Genomic DNA, 23103 nt, shown 5'->3' with positions numbered 1-23103 from the left:
ACAGCAACTCAGCCACCCGGCTCCTCTCAAAGCCGTTGCAGTTCGGCAACCCCCACCCTCCAGGCTGAGCTTCAGGCAGTGAGATGCAGCACGAGTGGTGTCTGTGCCCTGCACTGCAGGTGCTAGCAGCGAGTCCCTGGCGCCAGGGGTGGCTGGAGAGAAGATGGACAAAAGCTCTCGGAAGTGCACTCTGCTCCTTTCATGGCATTTCTGCCCAGGTTAATGGCTCCCCTGTCCCTGTGTATTCCAGCTGAGGACTCGGGTGGCAGAAAGGCCTCCAGCCTCTTCAGGGATTTTCCCTCCCCTCCAAACTGCCCCAAGGCTGCTTGGCTTGTCCCCTCCCTCCCCAAGCCAGCTCTGGGTCTACTCCTGATTTTTCGTTACATGCATTGTCACTGCTCTACTCTAGACACTGAGGTCATCATCTGCAGTTACTTTAACCACATCCCAACCCCTCAGCCTCATCTGGAAGGTAAGCAGCAGTAATCAGTGTCCCTGGAGGGCAGCAGCTGTAACCAGAATGGGGCTTGTGTTTCACCTGCCAATAGCCTCTTCTAAGGGTTTCTTTGAGCCCCGCTGAGCGGATGTGGTAGGTTCAAGCTCTGCCCGGGGGGAGTGGTGCAGCACTGGGTGTGTGCAGAATTCATGTCCCCCGCAGATGTTTTGCCTTCCTGTAAAGAAAAGTGACTTCTGACGGGGAAGCTGCAAGAGCAGCCACGTGCCCCTCCTTGGCGGGTTGGTTCAGGCACCCGGAGCTGACAGTGGAGATGTAAATTGCTGGGGCTGTGCAGTTAGCAGGGAGAGGGAGGGCTCTGGGGTGTTTTTGAGGAGCTAGGCATGGGGCAGGCTCTGTCCTCTCAGGGAGAGCAGAAGGTAGCAGCCTGCCTGCTTCGTGAATGGTTCCCGATGGCTTTGTGAATTACCCCAAGAGTATAAAAAGAAGGTAAACATTTCAAGGCTCCTCTCCATCGCCAGATGGTGTAAAGGACAGTACGGCCTTACCAACACTTGGGGAGCTTCAGTAGTTAGAACTGGTCTAATCTTTCGACTGAAAGAGTTTCCTATCAAAATGTGTTCCATGAATGATTGGCTGTTCCCCCTTCTGGAGGTGGTCAGTGGCCAATATAAACTGAGCGTGTGATTCCCCATCCCTCATCAGATGGCAGTGATGTGCACTGAGAATATGGCGGCAGACATTTGTTGAGTAATAACCAGAAATAAAAGCTCAACCCAACTTCATTTGTGTTAGGGAAGGCGGTCTGGGGATTTCCTCCCTTGCTCCCCATACCCATTCTCCATCCATTGTATTTTAGTTTTAATAAATTACCAAAATAAATGAAACCAGGGAGACTCTACTGCATTATTTTGACAAAAGCAACATGCAGAAGTTTGCAGGATTTTAAACGTTGGGCGTGCGTGTGTGCGTGCGCGCAGGGGTTTTAGTTTTTTGCTGTAGACTTTTTAATTGTTTGGTACACAATTCCACCAGGAGTAAAATTTACCTCTGCCTCCTGGACAAGCATCAAGCCACAGGATTTGCAGCTTTCGGGTACCTAAAAGGGTGCTACAAGGAGGAAGGAAAAAATTGTTCTCCTTGGCCTCTGAAAATAGGACAAGAAACAATGGGCTTAAACTGCAGCAAGGGAGGTTTAGGTTGGACATTAGAAAAAATGCCCAAGCTGCCAGGGTGGTGAGGCACTGGAATAAATTGCCTGGGGTGGTTGTAGACTCTCCATCACTGGAGCTATTGAAGAACAGGTTCGATACCTACCAACAGGGATGATCTATTCTAGCTGGTGCCTGGTCCAACCCGGGAGGGCAGGGGACTAAACCTGATGACCTCACAAGGTCCCTTCCAGTTCTAGTATTCTAGGCTGTCATTCAAGGCAAAGGGTGGGAAATAAGGGCCTGACAGTCACAAGGCACAACTTCAAGGTTCCCATCTTTTGTGTACTTAAACTAGCCCCCTGCAAGTTGCACCACATATCTGCCTGCATGTAAGGAAACACGCCCAAACTCTGTCTAACTGAGAGCACGTGGGACTCTATGGGCTTCCTCCGACCCCCCCTTCCCATTGCTGGGCAATCCCGGGTCAATGCTGCACTTACTGCCACTCCAGTTACTGCAGCAGGAGTTTTTCTGCCCCTTGGAGATGCTGGGCCACAGTACTTGGCTCTGCTCCCTCAGGAGCAGCCCTGCTCAACAGTGCGGTTGACCCTCCTGCCTAGTACCCAGGCCGGGTGACCTCTGGGCTGAGAACAAGTGCCCCAAGAGTTACTGAACTGTTCCTACAGGCCTGGGCTGAAAGCCCATGTGAAAGCACCGGCTATACAGTGGCGGTTCTCATAGGCCCCTGGCTTCCCCATCACTACAGCAGTGCCTCGCCGAGCCCCATGGTGCTGGGGCTGTGCCAAAGTAGCCCTGGAGACGCACCCCACCCAGAAGGGCTTGCTGTGACAAAGAGATGGGAAAGAAAAAGAAGGCTTGGGAAGTGATTGGTGCAGGGTCACTCAGCGATAGGTATGGACTAGAACCCAGGTCTCCTGCTGCTAGGCCGCCCTCGGCAACCCCGCTCCCTACCACACCAGATCACATCACTGGCCCACCTATTTTGCCGCTGACACCCTTTGCTTCTGAAGCCTACGACCAGTACTGAGCACTTGGGCGGCCACCAGGAAAAATTCGAATGCTGCCCAGCTGATTAGCAGAGCTCCCACAACCAGCAGCGTGTCCTTGTCCACGTGGGGCACATCCGCACATGCCTTGGTGCACATAAAATTTATTCCACCCATGGATGGAAAAAATTAGCAGGATTGTTGCCTCCATCCACTCCAAGGTCTTCGCTTCCCTCCATACTGGTTTCTTTCACTAGTTATTTAGGACAAAATAGGAGTCAACAGTGTGATGCTGTTGCAAAAAAAGCAAACATGATTCTGGGATGCATTAACAGGTGTGTTGTGAACAAGACACGAGAAGTCATTCTTCCGCTCTACTCTGCGCTGGTTAGGCCTCAGCTGGAGTATTGTGTCCAGTTCTGGGTACTGCATTTCAAGGAAGATGTGGAGAAATTAGAGAGGGTCCAGAAAAGAGCAACAAGAATGATTAAAGGTCTAGAGAATGTGACCTATGAAGAAAGGCTGAAAGAATCGGGCTTGTTTTGTTTGGAAAAGGGAAGATTGAGGGGAGACATTATAACAGTTTTCAGGTATCTAAAAGGGAGTCATAAGGAGGAGGGAGAAAACTTGTTCTTCTTGGCCTCTGAGGATAGAACAAGAGGCAATGGGCTTAAACTGCAGCAAGGGAGGTTTAGGTTGGACATTAGGAAAAAGTTCCTAACTGTCAGGGTGGTCAAACAGTGGAATAAATTGCCAAGGAAGGTTGTGGGATCTCCATTGCTGGAGATATTTAAGAACGGGTTAGATCGATGTCTATCAAGGATGGTTTAGACAGTACTTGGTCCTGCCATTGGGGCAGGGGGCTGGACTCGATGGCCTTGCGAGGTCCCTTCCAGTCCTAGTGTTCTATGATTCTAGGATTACCCATGGCTTGGAGGGGGAGGGGCATGTGTGCATGGATCCTCTCTCCCTTGTCCCTTTCAGGCAGCTGACAGCCACGAGGACGGTGCTAGCAGGGAGCTGGCCTGCTATCTGAAAAGGGACTTTGGTGTACCAGATAGGCAGGGGAGGATGGGCCTTGAGGCTCCATAAACCTACTGCACCCACAACCTGGGCCTGCAGGCTCTAAGATTAGCCAAGATAAACTGGAGCTAAATCTGTCCCCCAGCCTTACTAATCAGACATCTCTGACCTTTCCCCAGCAGAGTGGGCCAAAGGTAGCATTCCTTATCTGTCTCTGAGGCTCCCTGGGTACTGAATCCCTGAATAGGCTTTTGAGAAACACCCTTTAGCGTGTGCCCCCAAGCCCCCCGTGGCCGTGAATCCAGCTCCTGCCTTCCCTGCTGCTCTAATCCCCGTGATAAGGGATTAGGACTTTCCCCGGGTGATAGCTGTTATGGACTCAGGAGCGCAGGAGCGCTGCAAATATTTTGGCTTCTTTCTCAGCCTGATAAGCGCAATTGCCCTACAGCATGTGAGCCCCATTAAGCTGTAGGAGAAAGCCAGGCTCCTGGGCCAGCACTGTGTGAAATCTCTGTCAGCTGAGGGGAAGGACCAGGAAGAGGGAAGCTTTGCTAATGTAATTTACAAGCTGTAGGGCCGGGCCACAGCACAGCGTGTGCCCAGCACCCATGGGACTTGACTCCATGCAGCCTGTGTTGCAAAGCCCAGGGCTTGAGCAGCCATGCTCACTGGTGACCCTCGGTCAAGAATTCTGGGCTCCAGCATCTGCACCCGGGTACACAGACCATGTCCATCCAGCCAAGCACCCTCCTGAAACCGGGAGAAAGCTGACCATCCGCCTCTGCACAGGAAGTTGTTACAGCCACCGACATTTCTTTTGCTAAGCTGCCAATTTGGTCATCACGTGCCCGGGAAGAAGTCCCAGCTGAAGAGGTCCTCTTGCTTGGGCTTTTGCTCCTCTCTCTGGAAACAGGTAGATCTTCCATGGGATGCTGGCAGCCATTTCTGTGGTGTTTTCTGACCCATTCGAGCTAATGACGAAGCAAGGGGAGGATACAGACACGGAAATTTCATGCAGGCTGAGGCTGCTCGCAACAGCCTTTCTGAAGGAGGGCCACAAGCACAGATGGGTGGGATCACACTGTCATGCAGAGCTGGGCTGGTCAGCCGCAGGTCTAGCACTTCTGCATGTCTGAAGCTTGGAGAGTAGCTTTTCCTGCCCCTCCGGGGTCATGACACACCCAGAGGGCAGCCAGTCCAGTCCAGAAAGGGGTCACTGTAAAGAGCATTGTCCCCTCCTCCCCCTTGCAGAATTGCTGCCCTCCTCACAGAGGGCTTGGGGGTACAGGTGTGGGCAGGACTGGGTAGGGCCCCAGAATTCTTCAGGATGACCCTGCAAGGGAGAGCAAATGGATCAAAGCCAATTAATGAGCAAATAAAACAAGCTGCGCAAGCCAAGTGAAATACATGAAAGAAACTACAGGTGGAATCTCTCTACTCCGGAGCTCTTTGGGCCAGCAACATCCGTAATTTGGCATGATTTCATCTGGCCAGATGACCGCTCGTAGGTGTGGCCAAGTTTCCCAGAGTCCTATAAAGTTGGTTTACAGTCACTAGCCCTGGCTCTCTGTGTTCTGTGCTGTTATTTAGCTGTAAATTACCCCTAAATGTCTGCTAAGGGACCAATAAGCAGTGGAAGTGTCGCTCGTATGCTAGACAATATAGACCTCCCATGCACTATGTACTTAATTCTCTCGTCCAGCACCAGCCGGTCCCAAAGGTGCTGGATGAGAGAGGTTCAACCTGTAGCTACAAATGGTCATATCTCATCCTAATTGGCGTCCTAAGCATTTCTTTCACAGGCCAGATGCCGTTTCCAGCCTGGGCTCAGCAGTTTCCTCCCCACTGCGGTCTCAGGTCTTCCCAGTGGTCATCTGGGGTAAGGATTCAGTGGGGAACTGACCCTGTTTATTTCACTCCCAAGCCTTAAATAGGCTTTACAAGAGGTAGGGATCCTTTGTCTGCCCCAGTTTGATGCCCAACCCCTGATAGTGAGAATATTCTAACAGGCCAAGTGGGAGTCCAGGACCAGGAGACAGGTTCACAGGGCCTCCTCACCCCCCGACCACCCAGGGTCAAAGCAGCATCCCTGGGAGCTTCCAGAGGAGCTAGGACACCAGCACCTTACTGTTCCCCCACACGTCTGCCTACTCGCGGGGGGGCGAGGGGCGCCAGTTGTACACACAGGTGTAATTGTTACATAATCGATATTACTAACTGCAGCTGCAGAAATGATACACGCCTGCAGATCAGATAATTACAGTCAGTAACTGGTAAGTTTGCCACTGACAGCTCAAAGGAGCCATCTTGCATCTGACGCATATCAGTTAAGCCAAGATCATATATGAACGATATTTCCATGAAGATGGGGCTTACTACCACACTGCCCCAGACTGCCAGGGGCGGGACCCATCTCCCCAGCACTGATGCCCTGTCAGGATCACACAGACACGCCCCGTGTCCAGCCTTCCCGGCCCTCTTGTCTGTCAGTGTCCGCCCCGCTAAGCCCTCTGTCCAAGCCCCCCACCCCTCGCGCTCCCAGTCACTCTCAGCTGCATGGCTGGCATCTGCTACTCCAGCTCAGCCCTGACTCACGGCTGGTGGAGCTGGCTTGTCCTGCCCTGGCTCCTGCCCAGCTCTGCCTTGTGAGCTGGTTCTCCAGCCCTTCTGGCTCTGGATGCTACTTTCCCCTTAGCTCTGCTCTGCTCTGGTTCATGCAGCCCCAGGTCATGCGGAGGGTGGAATCCCCAGGCTCCTCACTCCCTCATTGTTCTGTCTACCCTGGGATTTGGGCTGATCTGGAGCAATGGCCTCTCCCCATTGGCCCTGGGGCCTGTCAGTCTCAGGATCCAGATTTCTGTGTGGCCTTCTCCTTTCTTTCAGCGTTGGGAGATGTCAAACCAGAATACCCCAATAGGTGACAGTGAGGGGACAGCATCCCCTGGCACATCCCCAGACTCTAAATGCTGAGGTGGCCATATAAACCCCTAGCATATGTGCACCTATTCTTCTGACACTGAGTCCTTTCAGGAATGTGTCCACATTAGAGTTTGAAGAGGGACCTGCAGGCTGCAGACTAGATTAGGGTCTGCTAAACAAGACAACAAGATCATTGTCCACTGGTGTCTGTGCACGGCTGTGGCAGGCCAGCTGGAGTACTCCAACAAGCCCCAGAGTCTGTGTCGGGAGGGCTGTTTTGCTCCGGGCAGGTTCAGCCGTGCTGGCTAGTTCTGCGGGACAGAGGCCAGACAAAACAGATACCCGGGTCCTCCCAACCCTCTCGTGTCATATTCGAAACACAATATGGAAACAGCAGTGGAGCAGTCACCCATTACTGTGCCCGAGGGGCTTCAGGATTCAATGATCTGAATGACTGCCAATAATGGAAGCCGAAAGGAAGCCACTGGTTGAAAAACTGACGTGCTCAACGCAAAGACAAAAAACAAACAGTTTTTGGAATGTACAGACAATGTATGAAACCAGGAAGCTACCTCAGGTCACAGCTGAGATGAGACACAACAGTTCACACATCGTGGGTGTCTGTGACAGCAGAAGGAAAGATTGACAGCCTTGATTCTGGATAGTCTGAACCACTACGAGGTTGTTGCCATCTTTTGGAAGAAGGGAGTGGAGTGACTGGTCCCTGCTTGAGTGGAGATCCATCTGCAGCTGACTTATGAGAGCCAGACTGAAGGGGAAACCCAGGAATACTGTCTTGATTCAGGCTGTGCTCCAACAAACGACAGTGATGGAGAAGTAAAGGACACATCCTACTTTACAGTCCAGGTGGCCTAAGAGTACCACACCATGCCCTAACTATCCTCATGGGATACCTGAATGCCAAGCCCTGTAAGGACAGCATAAACAATGAAAGAGCAATGGGAAGGCCATGAAAACGGAGAGAAATGTTGATTTCTACAGTACTAAGAACTTGTCATGAGTGGGACCCTATGATGTTTTGCCAAAGGCAGAGAGAAGTAACAGATGTACCATATGATGATTGATGGTGAATGATAACACTCCCTGCCAGATGTGAAAGTGAGAAGGGATGCAGGTGTTGGCAGCAACCTCCATCAAGCTAAAACTGAGCAGCGTGAGTCCACCAAACGATGGACACGGATGTTATAGTACTGACAAGCTAAAGGCCCCTGCAATTCAGAAAGCCTTCATTCTACATTGAAAGAACCCGTTTGGGGCAGCTGATCAACCTTATGAAGAGGAGGAGCTGAATGCAGATGAAGAGATCGACAAGAAGTGGGACAAAGCGACTGAGATTTCTAAACAGGGAAGTGAGGCCTCTGTAGGCTACAGGCAGAAGAGAAGGAAGGAGTGAGTTACGGTCAGCACATGGACTGCCATAGAAACCACATGAATCTGAAAAAAAAAAAGGTGCAGACAAATCCCAGCAGCTATTGGACAAATATCATAAGAAGTGTAGCAAGGCATGCCAGGAGGTCAAACATCTCATGGGAGCAGACAGTCAACATTAAATACATTAGATTCTGGCTGCACAAGCAGAGGACACAGCTGCTTATAGTGAAGAAGGAACTGTCTACAAAATGATGTGAATTAACTGGGGTAAATGGCTGTGATGGAGTCGGGGGGGAGTACATGTGAGACTCAGGCTGGATGTGTGTGTAACAGGCACAGCAGCTCCCAGCGGCTAAGGATGACCCCTGGGGCTGTAACCTAGGCTGGCAGGTAACACCTCTGCCCTGAACACAGAGCAGGGAGGAGCCGAGCAGGGTTTGAATTGGAGGTGGCAGTTAGAAGCTGGGGCAAGAGAGAGTTGGAAGGCAGCCAGCCTGGCAAGGGAGGAAGCTACACCCCAGAGGGGCACCCCTCAGGCTCCTCGCCCCAGGACGGGTTGGAATGACTGTTTCTGCCGGCTGCACTGACACCTCTGTGCTGAGCTGGGCCTCTGTCGCCTAATAAACTTCCTGTTCTACCTTCTGAGTGAGAGTCACTCCTGCCTGTGGATGGGGTGCAGAGCTTGGGGACCCCTGAACCCCATCACACTGGCACGTACCAAGCAGCACTCTCTTGGAAGACGGACAGGGCCACTTCCTAACAACACAAGAAAAGGAAGAAATGCACTGGGCAGAGCATGTCAAAGAACCGCTGAATAGGGAGATCCCCTAAAGGGGACACAAACAGCCAGGAGGCAGAAGGAGATGCTGATATTAACACTGATGCCCCAGCTAAGGAAGAGATCTTTCAAGCCATAAAAAATGGGAGAGCTCCATGGTGCATGGTACATGCTGAGTTAGCAGTGTCTCTCCTGGCCCCTCTGTTTACATCCGTCTGGGAAAGGGGAAAAGTGCTGGGGGAGTGGGCCAAGGGAGTTATAGTGAACAAACCAAAGAAAGGACCTCTCAGTGGTTTAATAACTGACACGGGATCAGCCATGTATCTGCCCAAGTGAAGTATTGTTCAAGATCATAGTCCACCACATATCAGAGGCCATAGATAGCATTCTCAGAAAATAGCAAGCTGGGTTTTATCGGAGAAAGGGTGGAGATGCACGGACCAGATCTCCACTCTATGAAAAATGATAGAACGATGAGTAGAAGGCAATGGAAATTCTATATAAATGTCACAGACTTTGAGAAGGGCTTGGAAGCATTCACAGGTATAATCTATGGAGCATTCTGCAGGCATATGGAATCCTTCTCTGCGTAATCAACGTAATCAAAAGCTTCCAGTCCAACTCTACAGGCGCTACTGATCACAATGAGCTCAGTTCTGAAGTCAAAACAGGTGTATGGGAGTGTGTTATGTCTGCAACCCTCTCCAGCACTGTCATCCCCTGGGTCAGGGTCAGGGTCAGGGTCAGTAACCACTGGCACTGGTGCCAAGAGTGGCACTTGAGCCAATTTTCATCAGCACACAGGACAGGAGCTCAGCCCCTCCCCTCCTGCCCCATACAGCCGGGAGCTTGCTCGAAGCCACGTCGCCTGTGGATTAACAAAAGACCAGCTAATGCTACCAACCACCATTTAAGCAGTAAAGCTCTGCCTCAATGTATTTATTAATGAAGATGTTGTAAGTAGGACTACCAGTGACTTTTAAAAGTATCGCTGGCACTCATGTGATGGAGTGGGGGATACCTATGTGTATGTGAGTGGCTCACAGAGGGTGTGGGTCTCCTGCTGAGAGTAACCTTGACAACCAGGTAATACTTTTGTACTGGAGACAAAGGAGGAGGTGGAGCTTGAGGGGTTTGAATTGGAACTGGGAGTTGGGAAGCAGTTACTCTGGGCTGAGGGAGAGAGAGACGAAGGAGGGGGCAAGGCCCCGGCTCTGGGGGTGCCTCAGGGTCTCCTCTCCCCAACATGGATTGGACTGGCTGTCTCTGCCTGCTGGACTGACTCCTTTGTACAATGCTGTGTCCTGTCGGCTAATAAACCTGCTGTGCTCCTGCTGAGTGAGAGTCACTCCTGCCTGCAGAAGGGCTGCAGAGCTTGGGGGACCCCGGACCCCATCACACTCAGCCCCTACATAGAGGTCAAAATGTCAGATTTCAGCACTTGGCCTGGGAAAGGTTGCTGACCCTCGCCCTGGGTAATGCAGCCCCAACAGAAGGCGGGGGATATTACTGGATTTTTACAATAAATGTGAAAACCATTTCTGTGCTTGCTGTGTTAAGTTTGCACCAAATCTTGTGCCAAGCAGGCTGAGTATGGTGTCTAATGGAAGCTGGTAGCGCATGGAATTGGTTTGTTACTTTTCTGTCAGTGCCATCGTTGTCTGTAACGTTATAGCTATCGGCTATATCTGCATTAGAAATCTTTAGACCTGAGGACTCCCAGTGGAAGGTTTGATCATCTCCCCCGTCATGTGACACTGGCTGAACAAAGGACCAGAGACCCAGACATTGAATCCACATTGACTGAGACATGCTGTCTAGCCCAGAGGCCAATGGCAGAGTGCCACAGCAGGCAACCTGATCAGGTGTTCCTCCACTGACTAAGCGAAGAAGAAAGGGTTTTCCCCTCCACAGGGCCACTCTGTATGCATGACCCTGGCAGTGACCATCTCATTCTTTTTCTTCACTCATCATGAACTAAGCCTGCATGGACTATGGACCTATCCCACATGGGATGTATTTGCAGAGACTCTCAAGTATAGCAGCTTGTAACATTGCTGTACCCTGCAGCAATGGCTGTAACTGATGCATGTCCTGTACCACTTTAACAATTTTTCTCTCTCACCCTGGTCTTTCTTTCTTTGTAAATAAACCTTTAGATTTTAGTTTCTAAAGGACTGGCCCAGCCTCGTGCTGTTTGGGTAAGACCTAAGTATCTATCGACCTGGGAATAGGGCTGGACCCTTTGGGGCCAGAAGAATCTGGGTGGAGTTGGTGAAATAGGTTTTCGTAACCTCTCACCTGAGTAATGAGGGGTTTGGGCATTAGATGCTGCTGGAGAATCTGTGGGTTTGCTTGTGAAGCTTCTGGCTGGCCAGAGGGGCTGGCAGAGGTACTATTGTGGCTGGCTTGGTTTGCCTCAGTGAGAAGGAAATCCCAGTCTGGCCCGGTTTTAAGCAGTTTGCCCAGGGTGAGTTCTCTCAGCTTGGCCCAGAATCCCTCAAAATATCACAACATACCAAGAGGAATTCAGTGGGCCTCCACTCATCCCTTCAAGACCTGGACTTCATGGATGGTCTCCCCTTTACCTGGGCTCACTGGGCCAGGCTCTCAAGCCTCTTCCGACAAGCACGGAGGTAGGGCCTCACTCAGCTGCACAAAGAGACCTGGATCCGCTCTGGAAAGATTCAGCATTAGAGACTTTCCCAGCATTCTGGTGCCTGCTCCCTCGAAGCAGTACAAACCCAAAGATTTTGTGATCCTCTCTCAGGTAGGGATAAATGATCAGTTTTCAGAACTGAGAGAGGTAAAAGTGATGTCCCCCAAGTGTCCATACTGGGACATATCTTATTCAGCTATTTATAAATGAGCTGGAGAAAGGGGTAAACAGTGAGGTGGCAAAATTTGCTGATGATACTAAACTGCTCAAGATAATTAAGACCGAAGCAGACTGTGAAGAGCTTCAAAAGGATCTCACAAAAGTAGGTGACTAGGCAACAAAATGGCAGATGAATTTAAATGTTAATAAATGCAAAGTAATGCATATTTAAAACCATAATCCCAACTATGCATACAAACTGATAGGGACTAAATTAGTTATTACCACTCAGGAGGGATATCTTGGAGTCATTGTGGATAGTTCCCTGAAAACATCCCCTCAGTGTGCAGCAGCCGTCTAAAAAACCAACCAGAACGTTCGGAATCATTTAAAAAGGGATAGAGAACAAGACAAAGAATAACTTATTGCTTCAATATTAATCCATGGTACGCCCACTTCTTGAGTACGGCACACAGATGCAGTTGCCTCACCTCAAAAAAGATATATTAGCACTGGAAAAGGGTCAGAAAAGGGCAGCAAAAATAGGTAAGGGTTTGGAATGGTGCAATATGAAGAGATATGTAAAAGACCGGGACATTTCAGCTTAGAAAAGAGGAGACTAAGTGGGGATATGATAGAGGTCAATAAAATCATGACAGGTGGGAGAACATGAATAAGGACAAGTTATTTACTTGTTCCCATAACATAAGACCTAGGAATCACCAAATGAAATTAATACGTAGCGGGTTTAAAGTGAATAGAAGGAAGTTTTTCTTCACACAGCGCACAGTCATAGAATCATAGAAGAGTAGGACTGGAAGGGACCTCGAGAGGCCATCGAGTCCAGCCCCCTGCCCTCATGGCAGGACCAAGCACTTTCTAGACCATCCCTGAAAGCCATCTATCTAACCTCTTCTTAAATAGCTCCCGTGATGGAGATTCTACCACCTCCCTTGGCGATTCGTTCAACATGTGGAACACGTGGCCAGAGGATCTTGTGAAGACCAGGACTTTATCAGAGTTCAAAAAAGAACTAGATACATTCATGGAGGTTAGATCCATCCATACTTACTAATTAGAAGGGTAGGAATGGTGTCCCTAGACTCTGCGTGTTGGAGGCTGGGAATGGCTGACAGAAGAGGGATCACTCAATGATTCCCTACTCTGTTCACTCCCTCTGGGGCACCTGGCATTGGCTTCTGTTGGCAGACAGGAGACTGGGCTAGATGGACCTTTGGTCTGACCCAATGTGGCCGTTCTTTTCTTCTCCTCACAGCCGTGTACTTTCAACATTACTGTATAGTAGAGAATGCTGGGGTGTGGGAAACGTTGACATGTCCAAACTGTCTTGAGTCCAGAAAACCCGCCTCCAAAAAATCCTCTGTATCTTTTGGCCCAGAACAATTTGAAGCCAAGATCTACTGACACAGTGCAGCCAAGGGGATAAGGGAACTCTCATTGACAGTAGGCATTGGAGATGGACTGGCCATGTGCTCCGGATGGAAACCGAATCCATCACCAGAGCCACAATAAGATGGACACTGAAGACAAGCAAAAGTTGTCCAAAAACAACATGGCAAAGAGCTGTGGAAACTCAGATGAAAAACCTGGACCACAACCGGGGAACCATTAAAAAACATGCTAGAAACAAAAAGGAGTGAAGGAGCTTCCTTGCTGACCTAAATGCTGGCGGCAGCATGCAAATATGATGATGATGATGATGATGATGATGATGATGATGATGATGATGATGATGATGATAAGGACAGCTCATGGCCACGAAGATCTCCCAGGCATCACTCCATCAGCACAAGAGGCAAACAAGATGGAAGGGTCCAGGAGGGCATCATGAGAAGCATCATGAGTGCATGGGTTAATGGAAGTTCCTGGGTTTTAGTCATGTTTCATTCTAGCCATACAATATCTTCCACACATGATAGGCTACTTAGTGTCAGCAAAGGGGTTAGGCACCAGAGATCTGAACTTACTGGTATGGAGAAGAGGCTCACCCAACTCAAAGTCAATCAACTCACCAGTGGGGGAGAATCAAAGGGAACAGCACAGGGCCCAGAACCTACCGTGGAACCACAGAATCATGACAAATTGCCCTTACCCTGCAAGCGAAAAGCCAGACTTAGCTGTGATGTGCTGTGGCCAAGGAGGAAACTGTGCCCAATGAACAAGGAGGGATGGCGTAAACACACAAAGGTTGATACGTCTCCAGGGGCTCTGAACTATGTTAAACCCATGTTATGTCATCCTGTTAAAAGATTAAGCCCCAGTTTGCAGGGAGGCGAGTCAGCAACAATGATGCTCAAAAGAAGCAATAAAATGCAAAGCAATTGATAAAATGGAGGTCTGACCTAATAAAACTCAGGAGTGCTGAAGGTTGCAGTCAGGGATTAGCACCTGCAAGATGGATCTTCCCCTCCAGTGGCCATCAGCAGAGGGATGGGGAGGAGGCTCAGAGACTGTCTCATTTGATACATCCTCATGACGGTGATAAAGACAAAGGAGGTGGTGCTGCCACCTCCGCAGGGGCAGTGATAACCAGAAGCGATGCTCACACCACCATGGGTCCATCATCTGCCCCAGCAGTGGAGAGCAGCACAGATTCCCAGGCCTCTGTCGTGGTCTTGTTCCCAGGTCAAGATTTGCTTCTTTGGTGTGAAGCAAGTCTGTCCAAACCAATCTCTCCAGGGTCCATTCTCAGCCACCTGGCAGCTCTGCTGGGTTTGGTGCCTGGACAGCCAGCAGGCCTTACCAGAATCGGGCCGTGCAATCCCACATAACACTGAGCAGTGTGTATCAGACACGTGGCATGTCCCAGGGTGCTTTGCAAGCGAAACAAACAGTGGAGGGAGTGAAAGCTGAGGGAAATACATGAGAGATACTGACGCTCAGTGGGGATGTAAAGAAGGAGGCTGGTTAGCAGCACATTGCCCCAGGGGCTGCTGAGGAGAAAGCTCTTATGCCAGCTGGGAGGACTGTGTGCAAGAGAGAGAAGCAGCCAGTGCTAGATGAGAAGCAGCTTGGAAAAGGTCCAGAGAAGACTAAGAAAATTAATTCAAGGTCTAGAAAACGTGACCTTTTGAGGGAAGAGTGAAACAATTGAGTTTATTTAGTCTGGAAAAGAGAGGACTAAGTGGGGACATCACAGCTTTCAAGTACCTAACGGGGTCTTACAAGGAGGAGTGAGAAAAATTGTTCTTCTTAACCTCTGAGGCAGGACAAGGAGCAACGGGCTTAAATTTCAGCAAGGGAGGTGAAGGCTGGCCATTAGGGAAAACTTCCTGTCAGGGTGGTTAAGCACCGGAATAAATTGCCTAGGGAGGCTGAATGTGGAACCTCCATCACTGGAGGTATTTAAGAGAAGATTAGACAAACACCTGTCAGGGATGATCTAGAAGGTGCTTGGTCCTGCCGAGACCTCTCAAGGCTTCTTTCACTTCTAGTGTTCTATGATTCTATGATCTCTTCTCCAGCATGATGAGCCCCTTCTAGGCCGTACACTCTCAGCCAGGCCCTTGCCCCCCAGAGCAGCAAGGTCTGCAATGCGGCAGAAACCACTGTGTCACGCTCCTCCATTCCTTCCCTCAGGACCTGTCTCATCCCTGATGTGACACAACACCCCGTATTTACCCCAGTGATGTTATGACACAATGCTGGCATACTTATGCTGCATTTGGTGCAAAATGAGTTACGGGAAGTGTCCTTGGAAAAGTTACTCTCCGCTGAATATGATTATCTCATTTGCATGCATGTGTCATTTTTGTATCTGAAGTGATGGAAGTTGACGGTGGCTCTGGAGAGCACCTGGGGGCTGGGCTGGGGGAAAATGCTCACATAATCCTGTTCCCATCCATCGGTCAAACCCTAGCAGGTTACAATCAATGGGCTACAAGGGGAAGTTCTAGCCAGCCATGTGCACAGCCCACTGATCGCAGGATAAGATAGGGCCCTGAACTTGGCTCCCTGCTTCTCCTTATTAACAGCTGGTCTGCGGCTTTTGTTTCGTTCTCTGTGCAGAGGCTGGAAGATGTTTCCTTCCTGGGGGCTGGTGCTTGCTGTCCTCTCCCTAGGAGCTTGTGCTCCTCTGCAGGACAGGGGCAACCGCGGCAAAGTCCTGCTGGTCTCCTTTGACGGCTTCCGCTGGAACTACGACCAGGATGTGGACACCCCCAATCTGGATGCCATGGCAAGGGATGGGGTGAAGGCACGTTACATGACTCCTGCCTTCATCACTTTGACCAGCCCGTGCCACTTCACCCTGATGACTGGTGAGCTCCATAAACCCCCTTCGGCACTGGGGGGAGCAGGCTGGCGGCAGGGCCAGGGAAGGGCGTGATGAAACCCCAGCACAGAAGGATTGCTCTGTTCCACCTGTGCCCTGCCCTCAGGACACAGTCCAGCTGGCACTAGTGATGCTCCCGACTGTGACCGCCTCCCCCGCTTGGCAGCATCCACCAGGCTGCTGCTGCCTGTTCGTTCAGCCTTCCGCAAAGGGTTAGTGGTTCTCACCAGACACGTCTTGGCTGGGTGTGGAGGGTGGATTTCGCTGCACTGAAAGGCAAGGAAGCTGCTCTGCTCCAACTGCAGCAGCACTGGTGTCCTAGTCAGGCTGGTTCTCTGGCCCTGTCAGTGCACTGGTGGCATCTGATTGAGGCCACCCCTAAAGACCCCCACTGGAAGACACAGGGAGACCTGACCTGTGCCCTCATGGGCCTCCAGTTCGAGGCCAACCCGTCTTTGGTGGGGGCGGTCTGGGCCAAGGTCCAGGAGCGGGTGGGTCCTTGCAGCAGGAGAAGGGAGTGGTAAAGGCGGTGGGGGAGCACTGTGCAGCCACGGGGGAGCAGTGGCAGGAGTTCAATAAATGCCAAACGAGTTGCCGGGCTAATGGGCGACGGTCGGAGGCTCTGAAGGCTCCAGCCTCTGCTGCTGTTCCTATGTGGTGGGTGCCAGGGGCGGGGCTCATCCTTTGGGGTCTGGGTGGGGCAGAGGCTCTGGAAGGAATTCCCTGCGAGATGCTCCCTCCAGATGTTCTGCCGTGCTGTGACCAATCTCTGCACATCTGCAACCCCCTGGACACACCGGCCTGCCCCCCATGCCAGGGTTGGCAGAGTCCTGGAGGCTGGCTCTGCATGGTGCCTCTGGGGGTGGAGAGATGTGATGTGAGGCATGGCAGTTTCAAAGCCTCCCCTGAAAAGGGGTCCGATGAGATGGGCTCCCCGGGGGAATACCTTCCAGGGGGATCAGTACAAATTCCCCACCTTGGTTACACAAAGCCCTGCCTCTTGGAGTCTGCTGACCAGCTGTTCCCAGAGATCACAGGGCTGAGCTATACTGAGATGCATGAACTGCCCAGCTGGCTGTTCTGCTCCTGCACCTGCAAGACTGATGAGCTTGTGAGGATGGGGAAAAGGCAGCTGTAGGTTCAGAAGGCCTATCAGAGCCAGGGCTGGGCTTGGGGGCAACCCCTGGTGAGGTCTGTCAAATGCATGTGACTCTTATTGTTTTCTCTGTAATGCTTTCTTTTGAGGAATAAATGTGCTTGCTTAGAGCTGCGAGTAACTCACAGCTGCTGGCAACGCGCTGTTCATAGCCCTTGGAGAAGCAGCCAAGTGCAGGGACTGGCCCTGGACAGTCTGGGAAGATCATAGCCTAAGGCAGGAGATTGCACAGCCTGAAAACCCCAGGGGAGGAAGGAGAGAGGCGAGGGGCTCCACCCAAGAGAGGTGACAGCTGGGAGACGGAATCGCTGGGTGACCCTGGTGGAAGGAGAATCCAGGTGCAATTACTCTGAACCTGTGACGCTGAGCCTGCCCCTCTCTCTCTCTCTCTCTCTCGGAAGGAAGGTACATAGAAAATCACGGTGTGGTTCACAACATGTGGTACAACACCAGCAGTGGCCAGAAGTTATCCTTCTACCACACCCAGGGCGTCTTCAAGTGGTGGGACAATGGCAGCCTGCCCCTCTGGATCACAGCACAGAGGCAGGTAGGTGGCTGCAGCCGCCGTCTCCAGCATTCGCAAGAACAGCAGCAGCGGCACTTTGTCCTTCTCTGCGTCAGGCTCAGAGAACTACGGGCGTTGCTCGGGTCAGCCTCACCGCCCCCCCGGGGGTGGGGGAATATAAGCGCCACCACTCACTTCCAGGGCCATCCTGGAGGGGCCTGTTAATTGCAGGAGTGAAAAGTAAGGCCTGATGTAAAAAGTTTGCTCACCCCTGATCTGCTCCAGCCCTATGACAACCCTGTGGAGATGCAACAGCCATACTGGATAGAGGCCAGAAAACCCAAGGGATATACAAATACAGCACTAATTCTAGAGTTACAGCAGAGTATTAGTAACATCAGTGGGGGGGAAACTCAGTGCAGGTGAATGTTGGGATGGGTGTGTTTCAGGTGAATTCTTCCACGTGGCAGATAGGGAAAAGCTTACTGGAGACTGCAGGAGAGGCTTACGGGGAGGTGGGTGGTTGGAGGAAAAGGGACACTCAGATGGCTGGATAAGCAGAAGTGAGTAACTGGGGTATGTCTCTGGCCTGAATTGTTGTTCTGCTGAACAGGGCTTAAAGACAGGCTCCCTCTTCTTCCCCGGGGGGAACGCCACCTACCAAGGCGAGGAGGTGAACGTGAAGAAAATAGAGCCCCTTTTCCACAAGTACAACAACGAAACGGAGTGGATGCAGAACATCGACACTGTCATGAGCTGGTTCTGGGAGGACAATCTAGACTTTGTCACGCTCTACTTTGGGGAGCCAGACTCCACCGGACACAAGTATGGCCCCGAATCCCAGGAGAGGAAGGACATGGTCATGCAGGTGGATCGAGCAGTTGGCTACCTAAGGAGACGCATTAAGGATACTGGCCTGGAGTCAACACTCAACCTGATCATCACATCAGACCATGGGATGGACACAGTCATAAAGGAGGGCGAAATCCACCTTGGCGCGGTGCAGAACTTCTCCTTCAAGGACATCCAGTTTGAGCTCTTGGACTATGGACCCAATGGGCTGCTGATAACCAAGGAAGGCAAACTAGAGCAGGTGTACCAGACCCTGAAAAGTGCCCACCCGAAGCTCCATGTCTACAAGAAAGAGGAGTTCCCCAAGAGGTTCCACTATGCAAACAACACCAGGCTCACGCCCCTGCTGATGTACGGTGACCCCGGATACGTGATCCATGGGGTAAGTTGTAGGTGCAGTCTACTGCCTAAACTTGGACATGTCTTACTCACCCTCTGTCCTTATTGTACAGCGGCAGGTGTCTGCTGTTTGAGGCTCCATGTCTGCTCCCTCTCTGCAAACAGAAAGGGGGACGCGGAGGTAGAATCCAGCCCCTAGCGCCAGGAACTTGCCCACGGTGGCAGAAAGCAGAGCCCTTCTCCCATAAGCAGCCCCAGAGGCTCAACGTTTAAGAGCAGAGCAGCCATAGGGACAGCTCTTCTGATCTGGGAGCCTCCACTCTGAGCTCACGTGTGCCACAGGTGGGTAGGCTAACCGCACTAGCTCGGAGCCAATCAGCCTGAGTCTCATAGGACAACCCCGCTGAGATCTGTGCCACAATGTCCTTGTGACTATCGCTACCTGCACTGGCGAGGCTGAAGCTAACCCTGCCATGCCCACCTGTGCCGGGAAATCGGAGGAAGTGGGTCTCACCCTCGAACACTCATTACCTAATAAATAAAGGTGTAAGTCCCTGAGGTGCTGCAGGACGGCTTGTTACCTGGACCGCACTCCATGTGCAGTGCAGACCTAACCTGGGGAGAAAGGCACTAGCCCCAAATCACCCAGTCGCTGCTCCTGCCAAGACTGAACAAAGGCTTCGTTCAAACCTGGCCCTGTCCACAGCAAAACAAAGCCCACGACACAGCGCAGCTTGGGACGGGGCCTTGCTTCCGGTCAGGGCTCAGGTGCATGGCAGGGCCAGGGTGGAAGAGACAGGCAGCACGAGCAGAGAACAAGCTGTGGGGCAGGATTCAGACCCCCGGGTTCTGAGGGTCAGCGCCTGCACAGACCTGACCTCCTTTATGACACCTGTAGGCAGCATTCTTGGGCCCTCGCTGTCACTTAGTGAATCTAAAAGGACAACCAACTCTCCAGACCTTCAGCCTAGCAGGACCCAGGGGCTCACACCTGCACCGAGGAGGGACGCAGCCCAGCAGCATTTCTACTTGGCCTCCACCATCACCTGCTCTGGGTGGCAGGAGACTGAGAAACCTGACAGGCCCTGTTGGCTTGGGTCCCCTCGTTACCACTGCTCTCCCTTTGCAGAGACTCAAAGTGCAGTTTAACAAGGGCGAGCACGGCTTCGACAACGAGGACATGAAGATGAAGACCATCTTCCGGGCCGTGGGACCAGCCTTCAAGAAGGGGCTGGAGGTGGAGCCCTTTGAGAGCGTGAATGTCTACGCCCTCCTCTGTGAGCTGCTGGGGATCACACCCGAGCCACACGACGGGTCCCTGAGAGTCATGCAGCCCATGCTGGCAGGTGACTGACTCCTCACGTTCAGCTCTGGGTGCTTGGGGCTCTCTTGGGTCACCACAGGGCACCACGGTCTGGGAGGGGGAACTTCATAGAATCATAGACATAGAACACTAGGACCGGCATTGTTCTCCGTCTCAGGTTTCGGGACAGGCACTGCTGAAGGTTTTCCAAAGGGAAGGCCCAGGCTCTTGCAGGCTAGTGGGCTGGAGAAGCCAGGCACTGAGGGATGGATCCTTGTTGGGACATTGACACCTAGTGGCAGACCACTTTCATTGCTGCTGCTCATTCCTTCCCCCAGCCCCTCTCCCGCTCCTCTCCTCGGTGTCTCTCCTTCCCCAGGCTGGGAAGCGTCACTCTGATGAGAGACCTGCCCTGCATACATTCCTGCCACGAGCAGGGAGAACTCAGCAGAATGCCTCTCTCTGGGAACCGGACATGTGCCCGGCACGTTTGCAAAGGACTGGTGAACGGGCTCATTGCTGGCACCTTGCAGAGCTGTGCAAGCATTCCTCTGAGCCTGCCAGGCAAACTAGGCTCAGGTGCACCGGGAAGCTGCCTCATTTTGCACAGGTGCTCTGAGCAGGGGTAGATGACGCATTGGTTAAACACACACACACTCTCTCTATGGTAGGGAGGTGATGGAGTCCCCCTCCTTTCTGGAAGACATTTTAGCCAGTACAAGTTACTGAGCTCCAGCCAGAAATATGTGGGAGAGAAGGACCAGCCTGTGAGATGCTAGCTGAGCTAGTAACTGGCGACTCTCGGACCCTGGCACTTCCACGGCAGCGCCCCGTAGCAGAGCTGCATGAGCACAGGAAGGTGTGAAATAGGGAGGCTGCCCTGGGCCTGGCAATTCAGAACAGTCCAGGGCTCCAGGCTGCGGCTGTGACAGCGGCAGGAGCGGCAGTGGCTGAAAGTGTGGACACTTCAAATGGCCGCCAGAGCACTGCACGCCGCACTCCACGCAGCTCTGATTGCCCCATCCCTGCCCCTTCCACCCAGGGCCCCACCCTGTCAGCTGGCCCCCTCTCACCTTGCTCGGGGCCTGGCAAGTCTCAGGCCTTCCTGGGTGCAGAAACACTCTGAGGCGTTTTTCCCACCCAGAGACACTCAGACCCTGAACAGCTGCGTGGTAGGCACAGCAGATGGGGAACAGAGCAGGAGTGACCACTGCCAGGCTTGTGTCGACCCTCTGGTCTTGCAGCCAAGTTAGTACCTAGGCCCTGCTCCCCTGACCAGCATTGAGGACTGCAGTGCGGAGGGTTGCAGGCACGTTGGGTCGCCCCCAGCTGCTGATTCGTAATTCAGATCCGTACCGGCCAGAGCAGAGAATTTCTCACCGACACAGCCCCGTCCCTCCGCACAGCTAGCCGGGATGGTTAGGGTAAGGAAATCAGCGCAGGGAGTGAGCACCGGGACAGAAATGTGGGGACCATAGGTGCAGAAACCCCCTGACATTTAATCACGTTATTTGAGAGACAAGACGGACTCTTGTAATCAAATATGCTGCCATACACCAGGCCCTCAGGCCAGGCCATTCAGACCCCTCTGCACCACTGCCCCCAGCTTCCCACAGGCTAGCGCATGTGTTCTCTCAACCACAAGGGCTTGCGACAGAAACCCGATGGCTGAGATTCTAGAGCCCAATGCTGTAGAAAGGGCCGAGGCCTGGGGAGCACGCTGAGAAGCCCATGCACAAGGGAGCGCAGCTCAGCTAGCACAAGCAATGGGGTGGCTGGGATTTCCGGACTTCTGAGAGCCTGACAGAGCAGCCTGGTTTGGGACTTGTGAGGTATTTGAAAGGGGAAAGCTCCCTCGTGTGGAGTTACCAAGCAAGGCACCTGTTGGCCGCGCTGTCCCTTGCACCTCACAAGCCCCCTCGCAGGGAGCCCTTCCCCTGGGAACTTCAGAACTCTGCCGCGCCGGCTTCCCAAGATGTGAAGCAAAACACGCAGGGCCTTGGGTCAGGGCTCTGCCATTCACAGCCCCGCCCTCGTGCCAGTCTTTGTCCTGGTCCAGCTAAACGAGCCACATGTGCAGGCTTTGACCGGCTGAGCAGGGAACCTGCTGAAACACCCTGTGCAGCTGTGGAGGAAGCTGCCCAGGGCTCAGACCTTGAACAAAACAACCCCAGTTTTCAGTGGAGCTGCCCAGGTGCTTTCGTTCCCCCCACACCACCACCACCAAACTGCGGAGCTAGCGTCAGGCCAGGTTTCTGCTCCCTGCTGCCAGCCATGTTGACACCACACACTTGGACTGTACCATACAGTTGCGCGCCTGGTTTTAAAATGGGCAATGTATGTGCAGGCGCGTCAGTACACCAAAATAGGCAAGGAAGCCTGGCAAGGAAGTTTGATAGCTGTCTGGTCCTCTTTCATAACCAGGGGCTGTGTGAGCTGGGTGAGGGGAAGAGGGCTGGGTGTGTGTGTGATGCTGGGGCGGCGGGGGGGGTCAGGAAGGTGTGATGTCAGCAGGTGCCTGGGGGCCCCTGGACAGCGTGTGTTGTCCATCACATCAGCAGAAGGCTGGTTTTCTGTCTTTCAGCCCCGACACCCCCAGCTCCGGTGCAGTTTGCAACGTCCTTTACGCGGGGATGGAATAAGTAACAGTGCTGCTGCTTTGTCACTTTTCAACCATGACAGCATTTCATGCAGCCCTGGAAGAAAAGTCCAGTGCACAGAGCCAGAGAAGACCACCTCGGGAAGCCAGCCAGCCCCAGCTGCCCAGCATGTCAGACCCGCAGCAGGCTGGGATCCAGCCAGACCTGGGCAGGAAGAGTGTGCTGGGGCAAACATAATTCGTTGCATCTGAGATTAGGTGGGGGGAAAAAATAAATAAAAAAGTCCCCTCCAGAATCAGGCGTCTGACTGTGGCCATTGGCAGGAGAACGCTACTGCTGGTCTGAAAGCTTGGATTTAGTCATTTACTAGTAAAATTAGGGTTCAGTGCCATGTGTCCAACCCCATTTTTGTGCCATTCAGCAGGAGGGGCGACCATGTCTCCAGGGGGATCCCAAGGGTTTTGCAGCTGGAAGGAGGATGAAAATGCAAGACACGATGCAGGCAGGGG

The 23103-nt window shown here is 52.4% G+C and overlaps 2 protein-coding genes across 2 annotated transcripts in view; both read left to right on the top strand.

Annotated features, from left to right (window-relative positions):
* The window catches only part of GAA (alpha glucosidase), a 306535-nt gene that overhangs the window by 78918 nt on the left and 204514 nt on the right, over window positions 1-23103 (top strand). The window lies entirely within an intron of this gene.
* Window positions 15585-20045, top strand: ENPP7 (ectonucleotide pyrophosphatase/phosphodiesterase 7). Its single transcript, XM_075014144.1, has 4 exons — window positions 15585-15825; window positions 17397-17542; window positions 18114-18734; window positions 19821-20045. Exons 1-4 carry the CDS (start codon window positions 15585-15587, stop codon window positions 20043-20045), a joined length of 1233 nt encoding a protein of 410 aa, XP_074870245.1.

Source organism: Carettochelys insculpta, chromosome 20, assembly GCF_033958435.1.
Source record: "Carettochelys insculpta isolate YL-2023 chromosome 20, ASM3395843v1, whole genome shotgun sequence".
NCBI lineage: Eukaryota > Metazoa > Chordata > Testudines > Carettochelyidae > Carettochelys > Carettochelys insculpta.
Note: the sequence above shows the minus strand (reverse complement) of the source record. Positions and strands in the feature narration are given on the sequence as shown.

What these genes read in the sequence shown, in the direction of transcription:
- ENPP7 (XM_075014144.1), top strand. Translation starts at nt 15,585, where the DNA reads ATGTTTCCTTCCTGGGGGCTGGTGCTTGCTGTCCTCTCCCTAGGAGCT. An exon ending in CCACTTCACCCTGATGACTG is followed by an intron (nt 15,826 to 17,396) that starts GTGAGCTCCATA and finishes CTCTCTCGGAAG; the next exon opens with GAAGGTACATAGAAAATCAC. An exon ending in CCGGATACGTGATCCATGGG is followed by an intron (nt 18,735 to 19,820) that starts GTAAGTTGTAGG and finishes CTCCCTTTGCAG; the next exon opens with AGACTCAAAGTGCAGTTTAA.